General features: G+C 46.0%; 1 protein-coding gene across 4 annotated transcripts in view; it reads right to left on the reverse strand.

The window, feature by feature from the left end:
• The window catches only part of NSMAF (neutral sphingomyelinase activation associated factor), a 72310-nt gene that overhangs the window by 8069 nt on the left and 47180 nt on the right, over positions 1–17061 (reverse strand). For 3 of the 4 annotated variants that reach the window (XM_069600070.1, XM_069600071.1, XM_069600069.1), the window contains 13 exons: positions 15200–15271; positions 13309–13417; positions 11043–11219; positions 9331–9410; positions 8708–8798; positions 8551–8614; positions 7230–7281; positions 7010–7130; positions 6141–6272; positions 5109–5151; positions 4187–4350; positions 2679–2787; positions 926–984 (listed from right to left, as the gene is read on the reverse strand). In XM_069600070.1, the coding sequence (XP_069456171.1) occupies positions 926–984; positions 2679–2787; positions 4187–4350; positions 5109–5151; positions 6141–6272; positions 7010–7130; positions 7230–7281; positions 8551–8614; positions 8708–8798; positions 9331–9410; positions 11043–11219; positions 13309–13417; positions 15200–15271 (1273 nt within the window). Of the gene's footprint in view, positions 1–925; positions 985–2678; positions 2788–4186; positions 4351–5108; positions 5152–5492; positions 6273–7009; positions 7150–7229; positions 7282–8550; positions 8615–8707; positions 8799–9330; positions 9411–11042; positions 11220–13308; positions 13418–15199; positions 15272–17061 lie in introns of those variants that run through there. The other variant, XM_069600072.1, reaches the window with a different exon arrangement.

Raw genomic sequence — 17061 nt, forward strand, 5'->3', positions numbered from 1 at the left:
GTTCCGGGCTTTGTGGAAATCCTGTTTTATGAAATCCAAGGTCGTATTTGACAGAGAACGGAATGACACGCCAAGGAATGAAAGCCATGGTCCCAGGATCTCAGACCAGCAGCTCTGACCTACTGGAGCGCAGCATCTGGCCTCAGCTTAATGGATGAAAAACAGAATTTCCTATGATGAAGAATGAAGCACAGGTAGGTGGTCACTTACAACCACGAGCTCTGTCCAAACCAGGCGTCTCAAAGTCCCTGCAGGGCAGCTACGCTCTTCCCCTCTCATCTCCTATCCCTCCTGAGCACTTGCCACACTTCAAATGGGACGCGGACGAGACATGTGTCAGTTAATGGCATGTCGTGTAGACTGCCAAGAAAAGCAATGCTGTGGCTAGCAGGAAAAACCCAAGGCTGAGCCCCTTTTTAGGATGGAAACAGTGAAGTTCTAGTGTGTCATTAAGATAGAGTTACAAGACTATCAACCAGCCAGTGCAGGGCTTCTGCAGGATTTTGACAATGTACAAGCACATTAACAGTGTTTGAATTAGATTACAATCAACACCTAATCAAAAAATCGAATTCATACACTATACCCCGAGTGACCGAGTGGAAAACATAATCGCACGTCTGCCTTCCCATGTGCTGCTGTGCTGCCTCTGGTCAAGCCCTCACCCCCAGGGAAGGACAGGCCCACCACACACACTCTTGCTGCCCTGCCCCTGAAAATTCTAGGAACCTTATCAGCAATAGAAAGGCATTTTCCACTGTTGTTTTCGGCAAATTGACAATGGAATTTTATGTATTATACCACAAACTAACTGCCCTTTCACATGCAGGTGGCACCAGCAGGCACAGCCCTGGACCGGGGGACGCCGGGACAATGAGACGCTTGATGACTCAAGACAGCCCACCTCTCAGGCAGGAAAACACACCTTGTGAGGTTGTGAAGATGGACGACCCGCTGCGGGACACGGCTATCCCAGTGACTGCCCTGTCGGAAAACAAAGTGTCGTGAATTACCATCAACCACGTGCTTGGATGCCGGCGTCCTACAAAAGGCCCTGATTTGAGTCCACATTCCTGTGACTTTTCTTCACAGTGTGTCTGCTGGACCCATCCCACCTTCCACAAAGCACTAGCAAGTCATGGCTCGGCAATTCCTAATTCTGTTCTGGCAACGCCTATGGCTGGAGAACACCCCCACTCATAGCTCCCAGACCACCCTGCGCGAAGGCTGCCCCACGTCTGCCCACTAGACAACCAGTGATGCTCGCTGACCACCACGGAAATGCTTCCGTGCAGTCACTTCACTTGCTTGGTCACTTAGCATCTGTCCCATGATGATGCTGTTGTCTGGTCCTGAGAAGGGCAGGGATCCGGGACCCTCGGCTGCAATGCCCGCACCTGGACAAACGTCTCCTCCAACAACAAAATGCAAGGAAACTATAAAGGACTGAAAATAACTGCGTGCCTGGGCAGCTGGGGCAAATTATGGACAAGAAGATAGAAAAAGATTTTTTTAAAATGTGATGCTAGTTCTGAAGAGCTGGGAGCAAAAGCAGGGGACTGCGCATGTGCCCTGCACACAGCACCCAAGGGGTGGGCCAACCACATGTGCCACCCCTCTGGCCCGACCCCTGGATCCACCCCTACCCTCACCCCACTCAAGGAACCAGCTCGCCCCTCCTCGTGGAGCGGGCAAGGGAAAGTGCTGTTTGTTCCTGCTCCCTCTGCTGCAGCCGGAGCCCCAACAAAGCCTCGCCAGAATCTCCTGTCTGGCCTCTGATCAACGTCTACAGATCAAGGGGGTCAAGAAACCAGGTCAGTATCAGCGCCAGCAGGTCCTCTTCAAGGTTCCCTCTTCACGGCCTCAGGTGTCGAGGCCCCTTTCTACCTGCTGTTTAGAGAGGGTGGTGAGGGACAGCCAGTGTTACAAGGAATAAGGGGGAACACAGGTTTCTTTGCAGGAGGCCATGCTCTGATTGGGGGCTGTGGATTGGACGGGGACAGGCCTGTTCCGTTCCACCCATAGCCAGGTGTACATGGCATCAAACGTCAGCCAGGGCATTGGCGGCTCTGGAGTAAGATGTGGGGCCTCCTCCCAGCCTGAGTTTTCTTCTCTGGAGCAGGACGGGTCAGCGAGGTCAGTGCTTCCCAACCTTCCCACCGAGTCCATCACCACCCCTGCAGACAGGGGCTTCGGATACTCATGACCTCTCTGGGGCCAAAGCAAGCCTGATTTGAGGGAGGGCATTTAAAAAAAATTCTTATGAACTTTGCAACGCTCCCTCTCTCCACGAATGCACACACGTTTTTCATTTTTTTAAAAGGACACATTTTCCCAGATGATAACAGTAAATGTGCCACATGGGGGAGATATATCCCGTTTCTCAAGAACTTCACACCATCAGACTTGAGGGCCGTGAGCCTGTCTGAGGAGCGCGCCCAGCCACCTGCCATCAGCAGGTCCACCTGTGCTCTAGAACAATCGACGGCCGAAACGACACACACCCACCTTCTGTGCCACACTGACCCCGGGTGGCTGGTCCCTGTGGATGGTGTAGGGGGATAAAACCCAACCAAGACAGCTTTGAATGACGACGGCCCCCCATGACTCAGCTTAACCCGGCTTCACCCCAGGCTGAGACCCCACCATGCGCACGGCCAGTGCAGAGATGCTCTTACTCCTTGTGGATTCTGTGTTGCTCCTGGGGCTCTAGCCGGGCGATGTTACTCCAAGCCAGGGTTCTGCTCTCTTCTGTCAGGTCTTCAAAAGACTCTTCGCCTGGAGAGACTACATTAAATTGCAACTCAGTCAGTCAACTAAGCTTCTAACCAGCACTGGAGACAAGCGTCAGAGTCTTAAAAATTTCCATTAAAATCAAACAACTAAGAGAGCAAAACACCCACTGAAAAAGAACTACTTTGAAACGCACTTGTTAGATAGCTCCATGTTAGTCAAGGGAAAAAGAATAAGGTGTATAATCTAAATAAAACATCATTTGAAGATTACGAAGTGTCTTTGACTACTACAGTCTTTGTGCACTTTTAGCAATGTCTGCAGAGTTTTCACTCAACCCTGAAGCTGGGAACTTCAGGAAACATGGCACTGAATAACCATTTCCTTGTCAGCAATCTTTTCAAAAACCTGCCAGTTCCCTAACAATACTGCAGGGTTTTGGTTTTGGTTTTGAGCAGGAGAAAGAAAAGATGAAACCAGCTACTACCACTCTCCTGGGCTGGACTAGCTAAGCCGTCCCTTTGCTTCTGTTTTGAGAAGGGCTGGAACAATTTCGCTTTTGAGAAAATCCCCGTGGATGGGTCTGGTGATTAAGCTGAGCATGGGTTCAAGGGCATCACGAGATAATCCCATGGTCTTCATGACTCAGCCCGTGGAGCTTTCTCTCTCGGGTCACAAGACTGTGGGCAGCTGGACCACCGAGCTGAGCAGGTCCCAAGTGTATGGCCTGAGAAGCCTGGACGTGCCAGGCTGTGCCAGAATGTGGAACTGGGAGATGACAAGCAGTCCAACCACTCTGCTTCCAAGGTCCACACAGGGTCGGATTCCTGGGAACCTGGGGGTCTGAGGCCGCTTTATGTGAAATGTACAACGTGGATAACTAGATGAAGGAACTCATTCTTTCTTCCCTTTCTAAATACCAGCCGTGAGAACAGGGTCAAGTTCATTTTACCACCTGGCACAGATGCTCTGTAAATGTCTGTCAAATAACTGAATAAAAAACCAGAATCGAATAAACAGAGCACCCTGCACTGAAGATCTGTATGTGGGGGTGGAAAAACAGGGATGTTGGAAGTCATTCCTGGGACAGGGCTAGGTGACACTGTTAACAGCCGCCACAGCCAAGACGGATCAACATGAAAACATGAATGGCTAGGAATCAGAGACCAACTTGGAAAACAACAGAAAAGAAAGAACGTAACAGCAACAAATGCTCCCAGGCTGCATTAAATGACCAGAAACTACAAGTGAGTTAATTTCCTTTACACAGTTAAACAAAACAACACAAAGAGGTCTGTTTGTAGGAGTAACTCAGTGAGACAGTAAAACAGAATCATCTCTAAGCTGTTCAGGGTTCATAACTCGTCTCTTCTCTAGAACCTGCAGAAAACGGCTTAATCAAGAAAGAGAAACAGAAGGTACTCATGTTGTTTCTTCTCTTTACAAGATTTACCTGGAGAATCTGCCGTGGAGGCATTGTAACTGGAGGGCTGGGACAAGCTTTTAAACTTTGGGGTGATCCTTCGAGGATGGGGTGTCACGAAGAGCTGTCTGGGTGTCTGTCCAAACTCTAAGATCTGGGTGAGCATGGCGACCTTCTCGTCAGGATCCTCGATGCTTTAGGACAGAACACAAACCCTGTGGTGACCACTGGGGTCAAGCTCCCTGAGTGCATGCATTTCAAATAATTCAGATCAACAGGAGAGAGATTAACCCTCAAATAGTAACAGCAACTATATGCTTGAACTGTCTAGACTGTATTGTTTATTTGTTGTTTAGTTGCTGAGTCGTGTCTGACTCTCTGTGACCCCATGGACTGTAGCCCACCAGGATCCTCTGTCCATGGAATTCTCCAGGCAAGAATACTGGAGTGGGTAGCCATCTCCTCCCCTCCAGGGGATTTTCCCAATCCAGAGACAGAACCTGCATCTCCTGCACTGGTAGGTGGGTTCTTTACCACTGAGCCACCAGGGAAGGCCCCCAGACCATATTACATATCTTTAATTTCTGAGGCTCGGTATTTTATATAATGGTAAAAGTGGGCTATATAATTCACTGTAACATTCCCATGCCTTTATATCCTCAGATAACTGCATTCATCATTTAGACACAGAGCTCATTTGTGGCTCAAGTAGAAAATTCCTTAAGTGAAGTCGCTCAGTCATGTCGGACTCTGCGACCCCATGGACTGTAGGCTCCTCCGTCCATGGAATTTTCCAGGCAAGAGTACTAAAGTGGGCTGCCACTTCCTTTCTCCAGAGGATCTTCCCAACGCAGGGACTGAACCCGGGTCTCCTGCATTGCAGGCAGACACTTTACTGTCTGAGCCACCAGGGAAGCCCAAGAAAATTCCTTACAGACACGTAAATAAATACCTGTTCAAGTCCACACCTCCTTCATAGGTCAGCGGATGAAACACTGGAAAAAGAGACACAAAAACACTATTGAAAGCTGTGCTGTTTTCTTCCAATTCACAATGCTCAGAATTTTAAAACAACAAATTTTAACTTGTATTCAAAGAAACTGATTTTCACTTTGCAAAATAGCCTCATACTACCCAGCCTGGGCCAACATCAAAGAGGACTGTTGGTTTTCTGAGCTTCAGTCTAACTGGCGGTGAGATACTCTTATCTGGGTGTGTGTCTCGGTCGGCGCCTTCTCCTGGGCTGAGCACAGAGCGCCATGTGTGGAGGATAAGCGAGGGGTCAGACCACCTCCCGCCACCGGTGCCGAGGAGCCTGCAGGAGACGAGAGCTGACCTGAAGAGGAGGGCTGCAGCCGGCTCCTGTCTGCTCAGTAACAGGGACGCCCCAGGGCCCTTGTAGGAGCTGTGCAATCCTATCCTGACTGAGTTGCAGCAGAAATTACTGGCTGGGCTGGCGCGGACATGCTGAAGGTAGGAGTCTTCGGCATAGACCCCTCGGGTCACAGAGAAGCGGGTGTTTTTAGACAAAAGCACTTCCTCCTCCTTCACTCAGGATCGAATCCGGGGCCTCTGAGCCAGGAAACCCCATATGCTGAGACCAGACGCTTTGGCCAAGGAAACAAGCTGGGCTGTGCTGAGCCCGTTGTGGGGGGGGTTTGCTTTTGCTTCCGTCAAATGCCGAATGGAGTTTCCATGGCTGCTGCTGCTAAGTCGATTCAGTCGTGTCCGACTCTGTGAGGCCCCACAGACGGCAGCCCACGAGGCTCCCCCGCCCCTGGGATTCTCCAGGCAAGAACACCGGAGTGGGTTGCCATTTCCTTCGCCAATGCATGAAAGTGAAAAGTGAAAGTGAAGTCGCTCAGTCATGTCCAACTCTTAGCGACCCATGGACTGTGGCCCACCAGGCTCCTCCGTCCACGGGACTCTCCAGACAAGAGTGCTGGAGTGGGGTGCCATTGCCTTCTCCATGGCTGCTACACACCATTATGGGCTCCGACGGCATCCCGGCCCTGCTGCTTGTAGCCAAACACCAGGTCGATCCACTCGTGCAGGTGCTCGGACACATGCTCACTCTCCAGCGCGGCTCTGCTCTTCTGGAGAAAGTCCTCGGGACCTAGGAGGAAGCCACCGTCAGAACACCTGGGGGTGCCACCTGACTTCCTCCCATGCCTTTTTTCCTTTTGGCCAGGCTGCAGGGCTTGTGGGATCTAGCTCCCCAAGCAGGAACTGAACCCCAACCCCCTGCCTTGGGAGTGTGCAGTCTTAACCACTGGACCACAGGGACACCTCTCCCATTCCTTCTGTCTGTCCACATGTCGACAGACACTGGGGCTTCCCAGGCACACTGGCAGTAATGAACCCGCCTGCAATGCAGGAGACGCAGGTTTGATCCCTGGGTCAGAAAGATCCCCTGGAAGAGGAAATGGCAACGCACTCCAGTATTCTTGCCTGGAGAATTCCATGGACAGAGGAGCCTGGCGGACTACAGTCCATGGGGTCGCAAACTAAGCAACTAAGCACGCATGCAGGCATGCAGGCAGGGCTTCTGGGACAGGCCAGAGGGACATGTTCCTTAATGAGGCTCATCCACCCCCTCCATCATATAAAATATAAATCTGAGGTGGAGGAAGAGGCAAAAATTATTTTTATGTTTAGCTCTCTCAAGTACATAAGAATGTTTTTACATGACAGTCTCACAGAATACTTCCAATTTGGAGTAAGATTTTTGCCATCTCCTCTAGACAGAGAATTCTACTGTTTTAAAAAATCTAAGCAACTAAATAACAACACTGAAACTGCACGACTAAGTGGAAGGTTTCTGAGATTCAACACTTCCCAGGTGGTACTCACTCCGTGCCCAAGGGGGGAGCTCTACGTCGTTAACCAGCTGCCCTCCTTGTCTCTTCCCCAAATCCAACTTCAGACTGTTGACTAAAAAGCTGACATCATCACCGTAGAATTCCGGGATCAGCTGAAAGTTTTGTGGAAGAAAGAAAAGAACAGCAGCAAACATTTTTAAAGCAGTTAAAAGCCACAAGCCCAGTGAACCATTAGCTTGGTAACTGCTTACCTCTTTAAAATCTGTTGCACCATCCAAACAGTTTTTCCAAGTTTCTGCAATACTAAACATGAAAAAAAAAAATTCAACTGATTTTAAATCGAGGGTATGGAAATAGCAAGAGCAGCACTTCTAGGTGCCAGGGCGCTCTTCTACACTTTACCTAAGTCAGATCATTTCTCTTATTAATTCATAATTCCCAACATTCACGTGAGTTCCCCCCCCCACTCCCCTTTTACAGACAAGAAAACTCTGGGTCCACAAAGAGTGTGAGCACGGGGTCAGGACATGGACCTGGGGTGGACACATCTGCAAGTTTAAGACAGGAGCCTCCCCCACACATGGCCTCATTGAAGGGCCACTCGGGGCAGGTGCTTAAACGTGAAAAACGAGCACACAAAAAATGAGCTTTTAATAGCTCATTTCAAAAAGGGATCATAAATAGACATGTGCAGAGCGTAGAAAAAGACTGGAAAAGACACAGACCAAAAGATGAGCGATGAGCTCTATCTCAGTGTGGTGGGAGCCAAGTGAAGTTACTTTCTTCCTTATACTCTGCTTTCCATGGTAAGAAAATATTACTTTTGTAACTAAAAAATATTTAGACACTCAGAGGGAATTGTATTCAATTCATAGCAGGCTTATTTAGAATAATGAAATGTTGGAAACAGCCTAAATGTCCAACAAAGAAACAGTCAAAATAAATTATGTCATACATTAGGAAGAGATAAACACGCATTTAAAAAAAAAAAACAATCACCGTTTTGCAGAACATCTAACAATATGGGGAAAATTTTAAGATCTAATACAAGGCTGCAAAGGGCAGGACAAAACACTATTTCAGATATGTTCTCACATTTACATACACACACACAACTACACAAAGCCTAAGAGGTATAGATACAACATTACTGCATGCGTATGTCAGTCGCTCAGTTGTGTTCCACTCTTTGTGATCCCTTGGACTGTAACTTATCAGGTTCCTCTGTCCACTGAATTCCCCAGGCAAGAATACTGGAGTGGGTTGCCATTTCCTTCTCCAGGGATCTTCCCAAGCCACGGATCAAACCCAAGTCTCCCTATCTGTGGACAGATTCTTTACCGCCTGAGCTACCTGGGAAGTCCAACCATAAATGTATATGTAGAAAACGAAAATCTTTTACATACTGGATAAAAGTTTATGGGATAAATGGAAGTGTTTTTAAACTTACACTATACATGTTTTCTTACATGTCCTTCCATTTTTGTTTATATCTAGTTTTTCCAGGTAAACACATTGTGCATGTATAAATGAGAAAGTTTAAAAAGTAGAATGTGAGACACAGATGTCTACCTGTTGAACATTCTGTCTGCGTTGTCGAACCTTCCATTCTGCAGGCACAGCATGTACTCCGGTGCTGGAGGGGGGAAAACCAGAGTTCATAAGCTCACGGAACCACTGCAGAGCCCACGTGCACATGCGTGTCCCCGGGAGCGACGACGAAGCTCACCGATCCGGACCAGGTAGAAGAGCACGTAGCCTGGGGAGGAGTAGTGGCTGCCGTACATGAACCTGGGCTCCGGCATCTCCTGGTAGCGGGTCTGCAGGAGGGAGAGGAGGCCTGTGAGGGCCGGCTGGAGACAGTAACCGATCCGGGAGAAAAGCCGAGGGAAACCATGGCCTGGTCACATCCTAGCCCCCAGTTTCTCTCTTAAATAGGAAAAGGAGCAGATAAAAAGAGGGGGGAAACTGAAGAAACACAGCATTCTTGCAACAAGCATCTTGGTTTTCTTGGCTCAGTGGTAACAATGTCTGCTGGGGTGGGATTGAGAAGAAGAAATGTTACCTATCTTTTGTGCCATTCACCAAAGGGTAATTTCGTCGTGAAAATAAATTGGCAAACCTGCGATGAGCTCAGCTCCTACCCACTGAACTGTAAGCAAATGCTAAGCAGCTAAATTCCTGGGGGAAGGAAGGCAAAAGGCAGAGGGAGGGTAAAGAATATGCTCAGAACCTTTGGTCTCTTCGGATACACCTCCACCAAGTTTTGGGGAAACGAGTGTCAGGAGCTATAAAAACACAGGCCACGGCTCCTGGGTTGCTTAGAAACCAGGAATCCCCAGGTCCACGTACCAGCAGCCTCTCCAGACGCTCCTGGTTGAGGGCCCCTACTGGCTTACTGAGATCCCGGAAGGTCTCTGGATTTGACAGATCTGCAAAAGAAACAGATTGTCAAAAACTAATTAAAATGAAGGACGCAACTAGAGATGATCATACTAAATGAAGTAAGTCAGGAAGAAAAAGACAGATACCGTCTATCAGATCACTCATATGTGGAATCTAAAATGTGGCACAAATGAGCCCCTCTACAAAATAGAAACAGACTCACGGGCACAGAGAACAGGCTCGTGGTTGCCAAGGGGATGGCGGAGGCGAAAGGGATGAGTGACTGTTGGGGGTTAGCAGATGCCAACTGTCACGTTTAGAATGGAAAAACAACAAGGTCCTATTGCATAATGCAGGGAGCTATATTCAAAGTCCTGTGATAAACCATAATGGAAAAGAATATAAAAAAATACTGTCTATATGTGTAAACTGAGTCACTTTGCAGTACAGCAGAGATTTGGTACAACACTGTGAACCAATGATAATTCAACAGAGATTGGCACAGCACTGTGAGCCAATGACAATTCAAGAAAAAAGAATAAAGAAAGCCGGCAAGCTTATACTTAATAACATTACCCCCGAACTGATTGACATGCACACATTTATTTCCAAATAATAAACAGCTTTCTAAAAGTTAGGACAGCTCCATTAGAATTACAATATTTCTGGTGTGTGTTTATACAGCTGTAAAGGTTAGAACTTTTGAGTGTTTAGTTAGCTACAGCCACTCAAGAATAAAATCTAATTTGAAAATGTTCAGAATATTTTTTAAAAAAGACCTACTGATTAAGAAAAATTATATTCCAAGTAAAATGACAGAAAAAAGTAAACAAATTTCAAAACCTATTATTCTATCAAAATTTACTTTTTAGGTTTGAGTTACTGTGAATATTATCAATGACAGTAGCATAACTGGAGAACTGGGGACCTTAAAATTATCAGATAAATAATATTCCTAGAAAAATCTGTCACCTCTTTCAAGTAAAAGGGAGCAATCAGTGAACTGTCAAAAGTAATTTAATCTTCATAATATCTAATTTTAAACCATTATAAAATTACAATGCAATCACAATAATTTTGGTAAAATAATTTGAGAGAAAGAAATATACTCTCTCAGTAATGTGATCATTGATGATTCTTATTTCCTTGAGTATTTCAGTAGTTTCTAAGTGCTCTACATGAGTCTGAGTAAACTCTGGGAGCTGGGGATGCACACGGAGGCCTGGCGTGCTGCAGTCCATGGGTTCGCAAAGGGGACACGACTGAGTGACTGAACTAAGTGCTCTATAATTAATAGTTATTACTTTTGATAATCACATTTTTGAATATGAATTGACAATTAATATGATAACCTGAGGTGCGATTTTCCAAGTGAACTCTTCAGTATTTGAAGACAATACTTGTTGGTAATTACGGTAACACCGGCTAAAGATCACATGCATGTTTTCTGGGTATGGCTTTTAAGACGTATGCGAGTAGTTTCTTTAGGATTAAAAAAAATTCAGAGACAGTAGAGAGAACACATGTAATTCACATGACATGTGTTATCCAGCATCATGGCGCAGAAACTGGCCACCTAGAGTCACGAGGTGAAGCAGGTTTTATTCTGCTCACGAATCACAATGCGGTCCTAGAACGGAGCGAGCTCTTTGCTCTGAAAGCCCGGCCCATGCACGCACCCAGCTCGGAGCTGCTGTAGTCGCCGATGACCCAGGGGAACACGGGGTACTGTGAGAGGTCGCTGCAGCTGCGGTCGGCCAGCGAGTTGAGGTGCAGCAGGTACTGGTAGTTGGACAGGAGGCCGCGCTGCCACTGCAGCGTGTAGCCCTCGGCCGTGCGCTCAGGCACGTGGTGCTCTGCAGGGACAGGGGGACAGGCCCGGGTCACACCACGCGCAGTGCACGCAGGCCACGGCCGCTCAGCACGTGACGGTCCTACAGGGGCTTGCAGTGTAGACCCTTCAACCCACTGTTGAAAAGCACATTTCCAAAAAAGAAAAGTAGGCTAATCTGTTTTCACAAGAGTTGTCTGGTCAAGGATGAGCATCTCTAAGATCCAGGAGGGAAAATGATCAAATATGTGACATGAAACATCACGTCTATGAGATATATGACAGAAAACATACTGTATCTATTGAATATATAAAACATCGTATCTGTGAGATATGACATAAACATATCACATCTGCAAAATATAGGATATTAAACATCACATCTGTTAAATAGATATGACATAAACATGAAAATATAAAGCAAATACATCAATATTACATGGCAATACATAATGTTTACTATATTTATCTATAGTCTACAATATGTATTTACTAACAAAGAATCATTCCCAATGTGCTTGAATTTCAGTGCCTTTAAGAAGCCATTACCATTTGAAAAAGCTCATTTCCTCCATTTCCTACGAAATCAAAACAAAACCATCTTTTCTTTCTCTTTTAGATCTGGAAGACAGGCACACGGCTGATTTGTCAATGACTATGTATTATTTATGCAAGTGAGGAATACAGAAAAGAACAGAAACTGCTGAAGGAGAAATCAGGTGTCTTTCAGGAGGATGTGATTTCTCAACTAGAAGGCCCAGAGAGACCACCCGGAAATAACCCCAGAAAAGAAGGAAAACACAGATTGTGTGACACCAGTGAAAACCTTCCTGCGAAATGAGTCCACTTTTCTACTATGTTTAGAAAATTCTGCTTCTAACTTTTTATTGGCAGCATGAAACACCTTTCCTCATTTGCTGATTCAATATTTATTCTTAAGTACTTTGCCAAGTTTCTTCTCTAACTGGCTACCCGGAAAGAGCTTAAAAAAAAAAAGATCAGAACACTTATCCCCTGATTTTCCATTCTTAGAACATCACAGAGGAAGTCTGAACAATCTCAGGAATAAACTCGGAAAGGACACTTCACAGAAGCGACCTTCTAGACCATGGCAGGATTAAGATTTTAGGACTCACTATGAGAGTTGAGTTTTTTGTTGCAATCTTGTTACAGTTAGAAAAATTAAATGAAGAAATTAAATTGGGAGGCAGGAGATAACAGTAAACCTGTAGCGAAGCTATAGTTATGGACTGAGTTAAACTGAGTAGCTTAATGCGAGAATGAACAAATATGAACTTCAGCAAAGTTCACTTATAAACTTTACAATATAAAGTTCTTCATGTGAAAACAAACTATTCCTCCTTGAGAGAAAATTTCTTTTCTAAGGGAATTAACTCACTACTTCCTAAATGGGTTCACTGCACACTGGAACAGCAAACAAAACTGAGATGGTATTAACACATTTCTCACGTGTACTTAAACCCATCCCATTCCAGTCATCTGACAACTCTGAAAACAAGAAAAACTTAACTCAACCATACAACTCAATATGTTTATGCTCAAAAAGGAAAATACAGGTGTCCTCTCTGAAAAAAAGTGGGAAAATTCGCATTTCCCGTGGAAGACTGAGGAAGTAGTAGTTAGAGGCAAACTGCACTCCACGGTACCATGAGAGCATAGAAGGTTCACGCGTCCCTTTTGCGCCGTCTCCCAGTTTTGTGATCAGGACCACAACTAATGATCACAAACACATGACTGCATACCCCACTGTCTCACATGAGGAAGCCCAGTCCTGGCATTCATAAACTAACATAAGACAGGATTGGACATAAACAATGACCATGTGTATTCTTTATAACCCCTTCAACTGGGGTGTCGTTACGATACAGAAAAACATATAGATACATTCACCAAGAGTTTTTAAAATACAGAATTTGAGTGAACTACTACCAAATTTCATTTATATTTCCCTTTGTTTCTAAAATGCCACTCTGCTAATGATGGTTACCGATGAGAACAGATAAAGGGGACCCGGAGAGGCGACAGTGGACACGGCAACTGTTCCACTGCTGAGCCACCTCCACGTGAGCATACAGGATGGGTGAGCACCAAACCTAGATATGTAGCGATGTAAAAATAGAGGTCGTCTCGGTCCTGACGTTCATAGAACTTCAGGTAGATGTCGGAACACAGGTCATCTTCTGTGCAAAACACTTCCAAGCCCTACAGATCCAGGGAGGATAGAACAAATGGCACCTCAATGTGAGCGACTCAAGTACAAAAGCCTTTCAATTCAACACCTGCATTTTTTTATTTGTAGGTCTTTATGCATATTCCCCAGCTATTCATTTAATTTATAAACATGAGAACAAGACATGTATTTCAGCTAAACTTTATAAAATCCCTTTTAGTGCTGAGTATTTTTATTGGTAATCACATTTGTGAATTTGTGCCAAATCAAAACTGGCAATTTGTGTCTTCACATATGTTTTTTAAACACAAATGTTTAGCTTTCCTTTATAAATTCAATCATAATTCTGATTTTTATATTTAGAACTCTCATGCATACTTTTTATACTTTTAAGTACATTTTTATGTGCCTCTAAATATATGTAGCATTTTTGTATATTAAAAAATACATACTTTTCTGATTAGGTTTTTGTGATTTGTGTATGTTGATTTATACATGGTTGGTTTATATTTTAACGACAGTGTAATATTTCACTGAATGAATATAATTCACTCTGTGTGCTGTCATATCTGATTCTGTGTGTTCTCATGGACTGTAGCCCACCAGGCTCCTCTGTTAATGGAATTTTCCAGGCAAGAATACTGGAATGGGTTGCCATTTCCTTCTCCAGGAGATCTTTCTGACCCAGGGATTGAACCCGTCTCTCCTGCATATCCTGCATTGGCAGACAGATACTTTACCACAAGCGCCATATGGGAAACCGATAAATTACTTGAGTGATCCTCTTACTGGTGAAAAACTAACTCAACCATAACTATGTCAATTTAACAAATTGATAACTGAACTCATTCAAATAGGAGCTTGCAGTTATTCTTAAGAAAACTATTGAGCTGTATAGATGACGTGTTGATGAGGCCAAGAAGGGACAGGAACAGAAAGGATGAAAGCAGAGCATTTTCCTCAGTTCAAACACAGACTTTCACGTTACCAGTTAACTCCTGGAGCCTTAATTTCTTTGTAAAATGAGGTATCTTGTAACCTCAGAGAGGCTGTACTGGTGAATGGACCTTGTACATAAACTGCCCAGTACACACAAAGTACTTAATCAATGCCAATTTCTAACAAAACAAGCTGCTTCAATATCCACAATGCTTTTGTAACGCCACCAACTCACTGGTTAGTCTTCAAAGGAGAACAAATACATTGATATTGACATCAAATGACAAGCCCTTGGAGTCACACCCTTTGTGGGGACTGATTTCTAGATTATAAGTGTGAGACTCGCAGGAGGGTGGACTTGGGCTTATCCCTGAGATAAGAGGCACGGCAGGCAGGACAGCCCTGGTGGCTGAAATGGTTACCTTTTCCGTTTCTCCCTCTCCCCAGGCCTGGGGGCAGAAGTAATCTAAGTCCACAGTGACTATGCTACAGTTCCACTGAGGGCTGGCTCTGTAAGAGCTTCTAAGCTCTGCCTGGAGACCTTGCTGGGCTGTAACAGGGTGGTGGCAAGGAGCCCTGGGCCGGTTTGGCACGCGCAAACCCAGAGCCCTGAGCACCTGGGAGGGAAAAACAGAGGGTGTTCGAGCCCTCTCGCTCTGGGAGCCAAGAACATGTTCCCAGCAGCCCTCCCACCTACCAAAACAGCTGCTCCTTTAAAAACTGCCAGCTCACCCAGCAGAAGGAGCCGTGGGACTCAGAGCCCACCTGCTTACAACACAACATGCCGGCACCTTCCACAGTGGCCCCGGGCGCTTTAAGTCAATGAACCACTGACCAACCCGAAGAAGAGACGCCCACCCTCCAGGGGAACTCACCAGAGGCATGAGGCCGTGTCTCCTCTTGTAAATGCGGCGGATGTCCTGGAGCATTATCTGGACCACGGGTTTCTTTAAAAGTAGAAAGAGACAGGATGAGCTGGTTGGATGGCATCACCGACTCAATGGACATGAGTCTGAGCAAACTCTGGGAGATGGTGAAGGACAGGGAAGCCTGGCGTGCTACAGTCCATGGGGTCGCAAAGAGTCGGATACAACTGAACAACAAAAGAGAGATCTCAAACTGCAACATTCTGACGCAGCTAGAAGCTGCCCTTCGGTATCAGAAAGGGAAAGATGAGCCCACCTTAACTTCCCAACAGGTCACAAGTGAACAGCTAGAAAGGGGGCTCTTAGGACAGGGCACACCCCACTCTATGTGCCAGTCTGCCCTTTCCACTAGCTCTGTGACCGTGGACATGTCCCCCTACTCACTCCACTTTGGTACTCAACTTCTCAGAATGACAGTGCACCCATCTTTAAGATTTTTTTTTTTTTTTTTGATGTGGGCCATTTTTAAAGTCTTTATTGAATTTGTTACGATACTGCAGAAGCAGTTTTACATTTCAGTTTTTTGGCCGCAAGGCATATGGGATCTTACAGCTCCCGGACCAGAGAGTGAACCTGTACTCTCTGCACTGGAAGCTGAAGTCTCAACCACTGGACCACCAGGGGATCCCTAGGCATCTATCTTTCAGGTTTTTGGAAAGTTGTTGAGTGATAAAGAGCATTAAAGGATTGGTGTATACAACCTCACAGGAATTTTGCTTTTTATAGACCTAAAGTTTGCTCAGAAACTAATATGCATCTTTTTTAGAGTCCTGTCTTTTATCACCTTAAACTACAGTGTTGTTGTTCAGGCGTTAAGCCATGTCCGACTCTTTGCGACCCTATGGACTGCAGCCTGCCAAGCATCTATGTCCATGGGATTTCCCAGGCAAGAACACCAGAGGGGGTTTCCATTTCTTCCTCCAGGGGCTCTGTCTGACCCAGGGATCGAACCCGTGTCTCCTGCACTAGCAGGACGGGTTGTTTACAACTGAGACACCAGGGAAGCCCAAACCTTAGTGTAATGAAGCTCATAAACTATAGTATAAACTAGAGCCTCTAAACTTTATGAGGAGAGAAATTTTCTTGCTTCTCTGGAGCCTTGAAATGCTAGTAAGAGAGGAACAAGGTTACAAAAGGCTACAAGTCCACCCTCCTCTCCACATGAGAGGGAGGAGGAGCCCACCGAGGCAGGGTATGCAGCGGTAGAAGCTGCAAGAAGACCAGCCAAGGCCCCCAGCCCAGACACCTGGGACCCTGAAGCTATGGCACATACTCAGATATTTTTGCAGAAGTACTGACTCAAGCCACAGCAACTGTGGTGGCCTACACAATTTATCACACCACACGGAAGGCCAGCAGTGATATGTACTGGATCCACTGAAGGGCCCGTGGGTGTGCTGCACCACCTGGTGGACGGACTCATTATAGCATCACGTAGAAAAGGGCTTCCCTGGGGTCTCAGATGGTAAAGGATCTGCCTGCAATGCGGGAGACCTGGGTTCAATCCCTGGGTTGAGAAGATCCCCTGGAGGAGGGCATGGTAACCCACTCCCGTATTCTTGCCTGGAGAATCCTCATGGTGGGCTACAGTCCATGGGGTTGGAAAGAGTCGGACGCGACTAAGCACAGCACAGAAAAGGATATATTTGTGTTTCAGTGACACTGTGTGTGGGGTGTGTGTGTGTGTGTGTGTGTGTGTGTGGCGTGTTCAGTTGCGTGAGTGTGTGTGTGTGTGTGTGTGTGTGTGTATGGCATGCTCAGTTGCATCTGACTCTTTGCGACCCCATGGACTGTAGCCCACCAGGCTCCTC

Source organism: Ovis canadensis, chromosome 9, assembly GCF_042477335.2.
Source record: "Ovis canadensis isolate MfBH-ARS-UI-01 breed Bighorn chromosome 9, ARS-UI_OviCan_v2, whole genome shotgun sequence".
In the NCBI taxonomy this organism is placed as follows: Eukaryota; Metazoa; Chordata; class Mammalia; order Artiodactyla; family Bovidae; genus Ovis; species Ovis canadensis.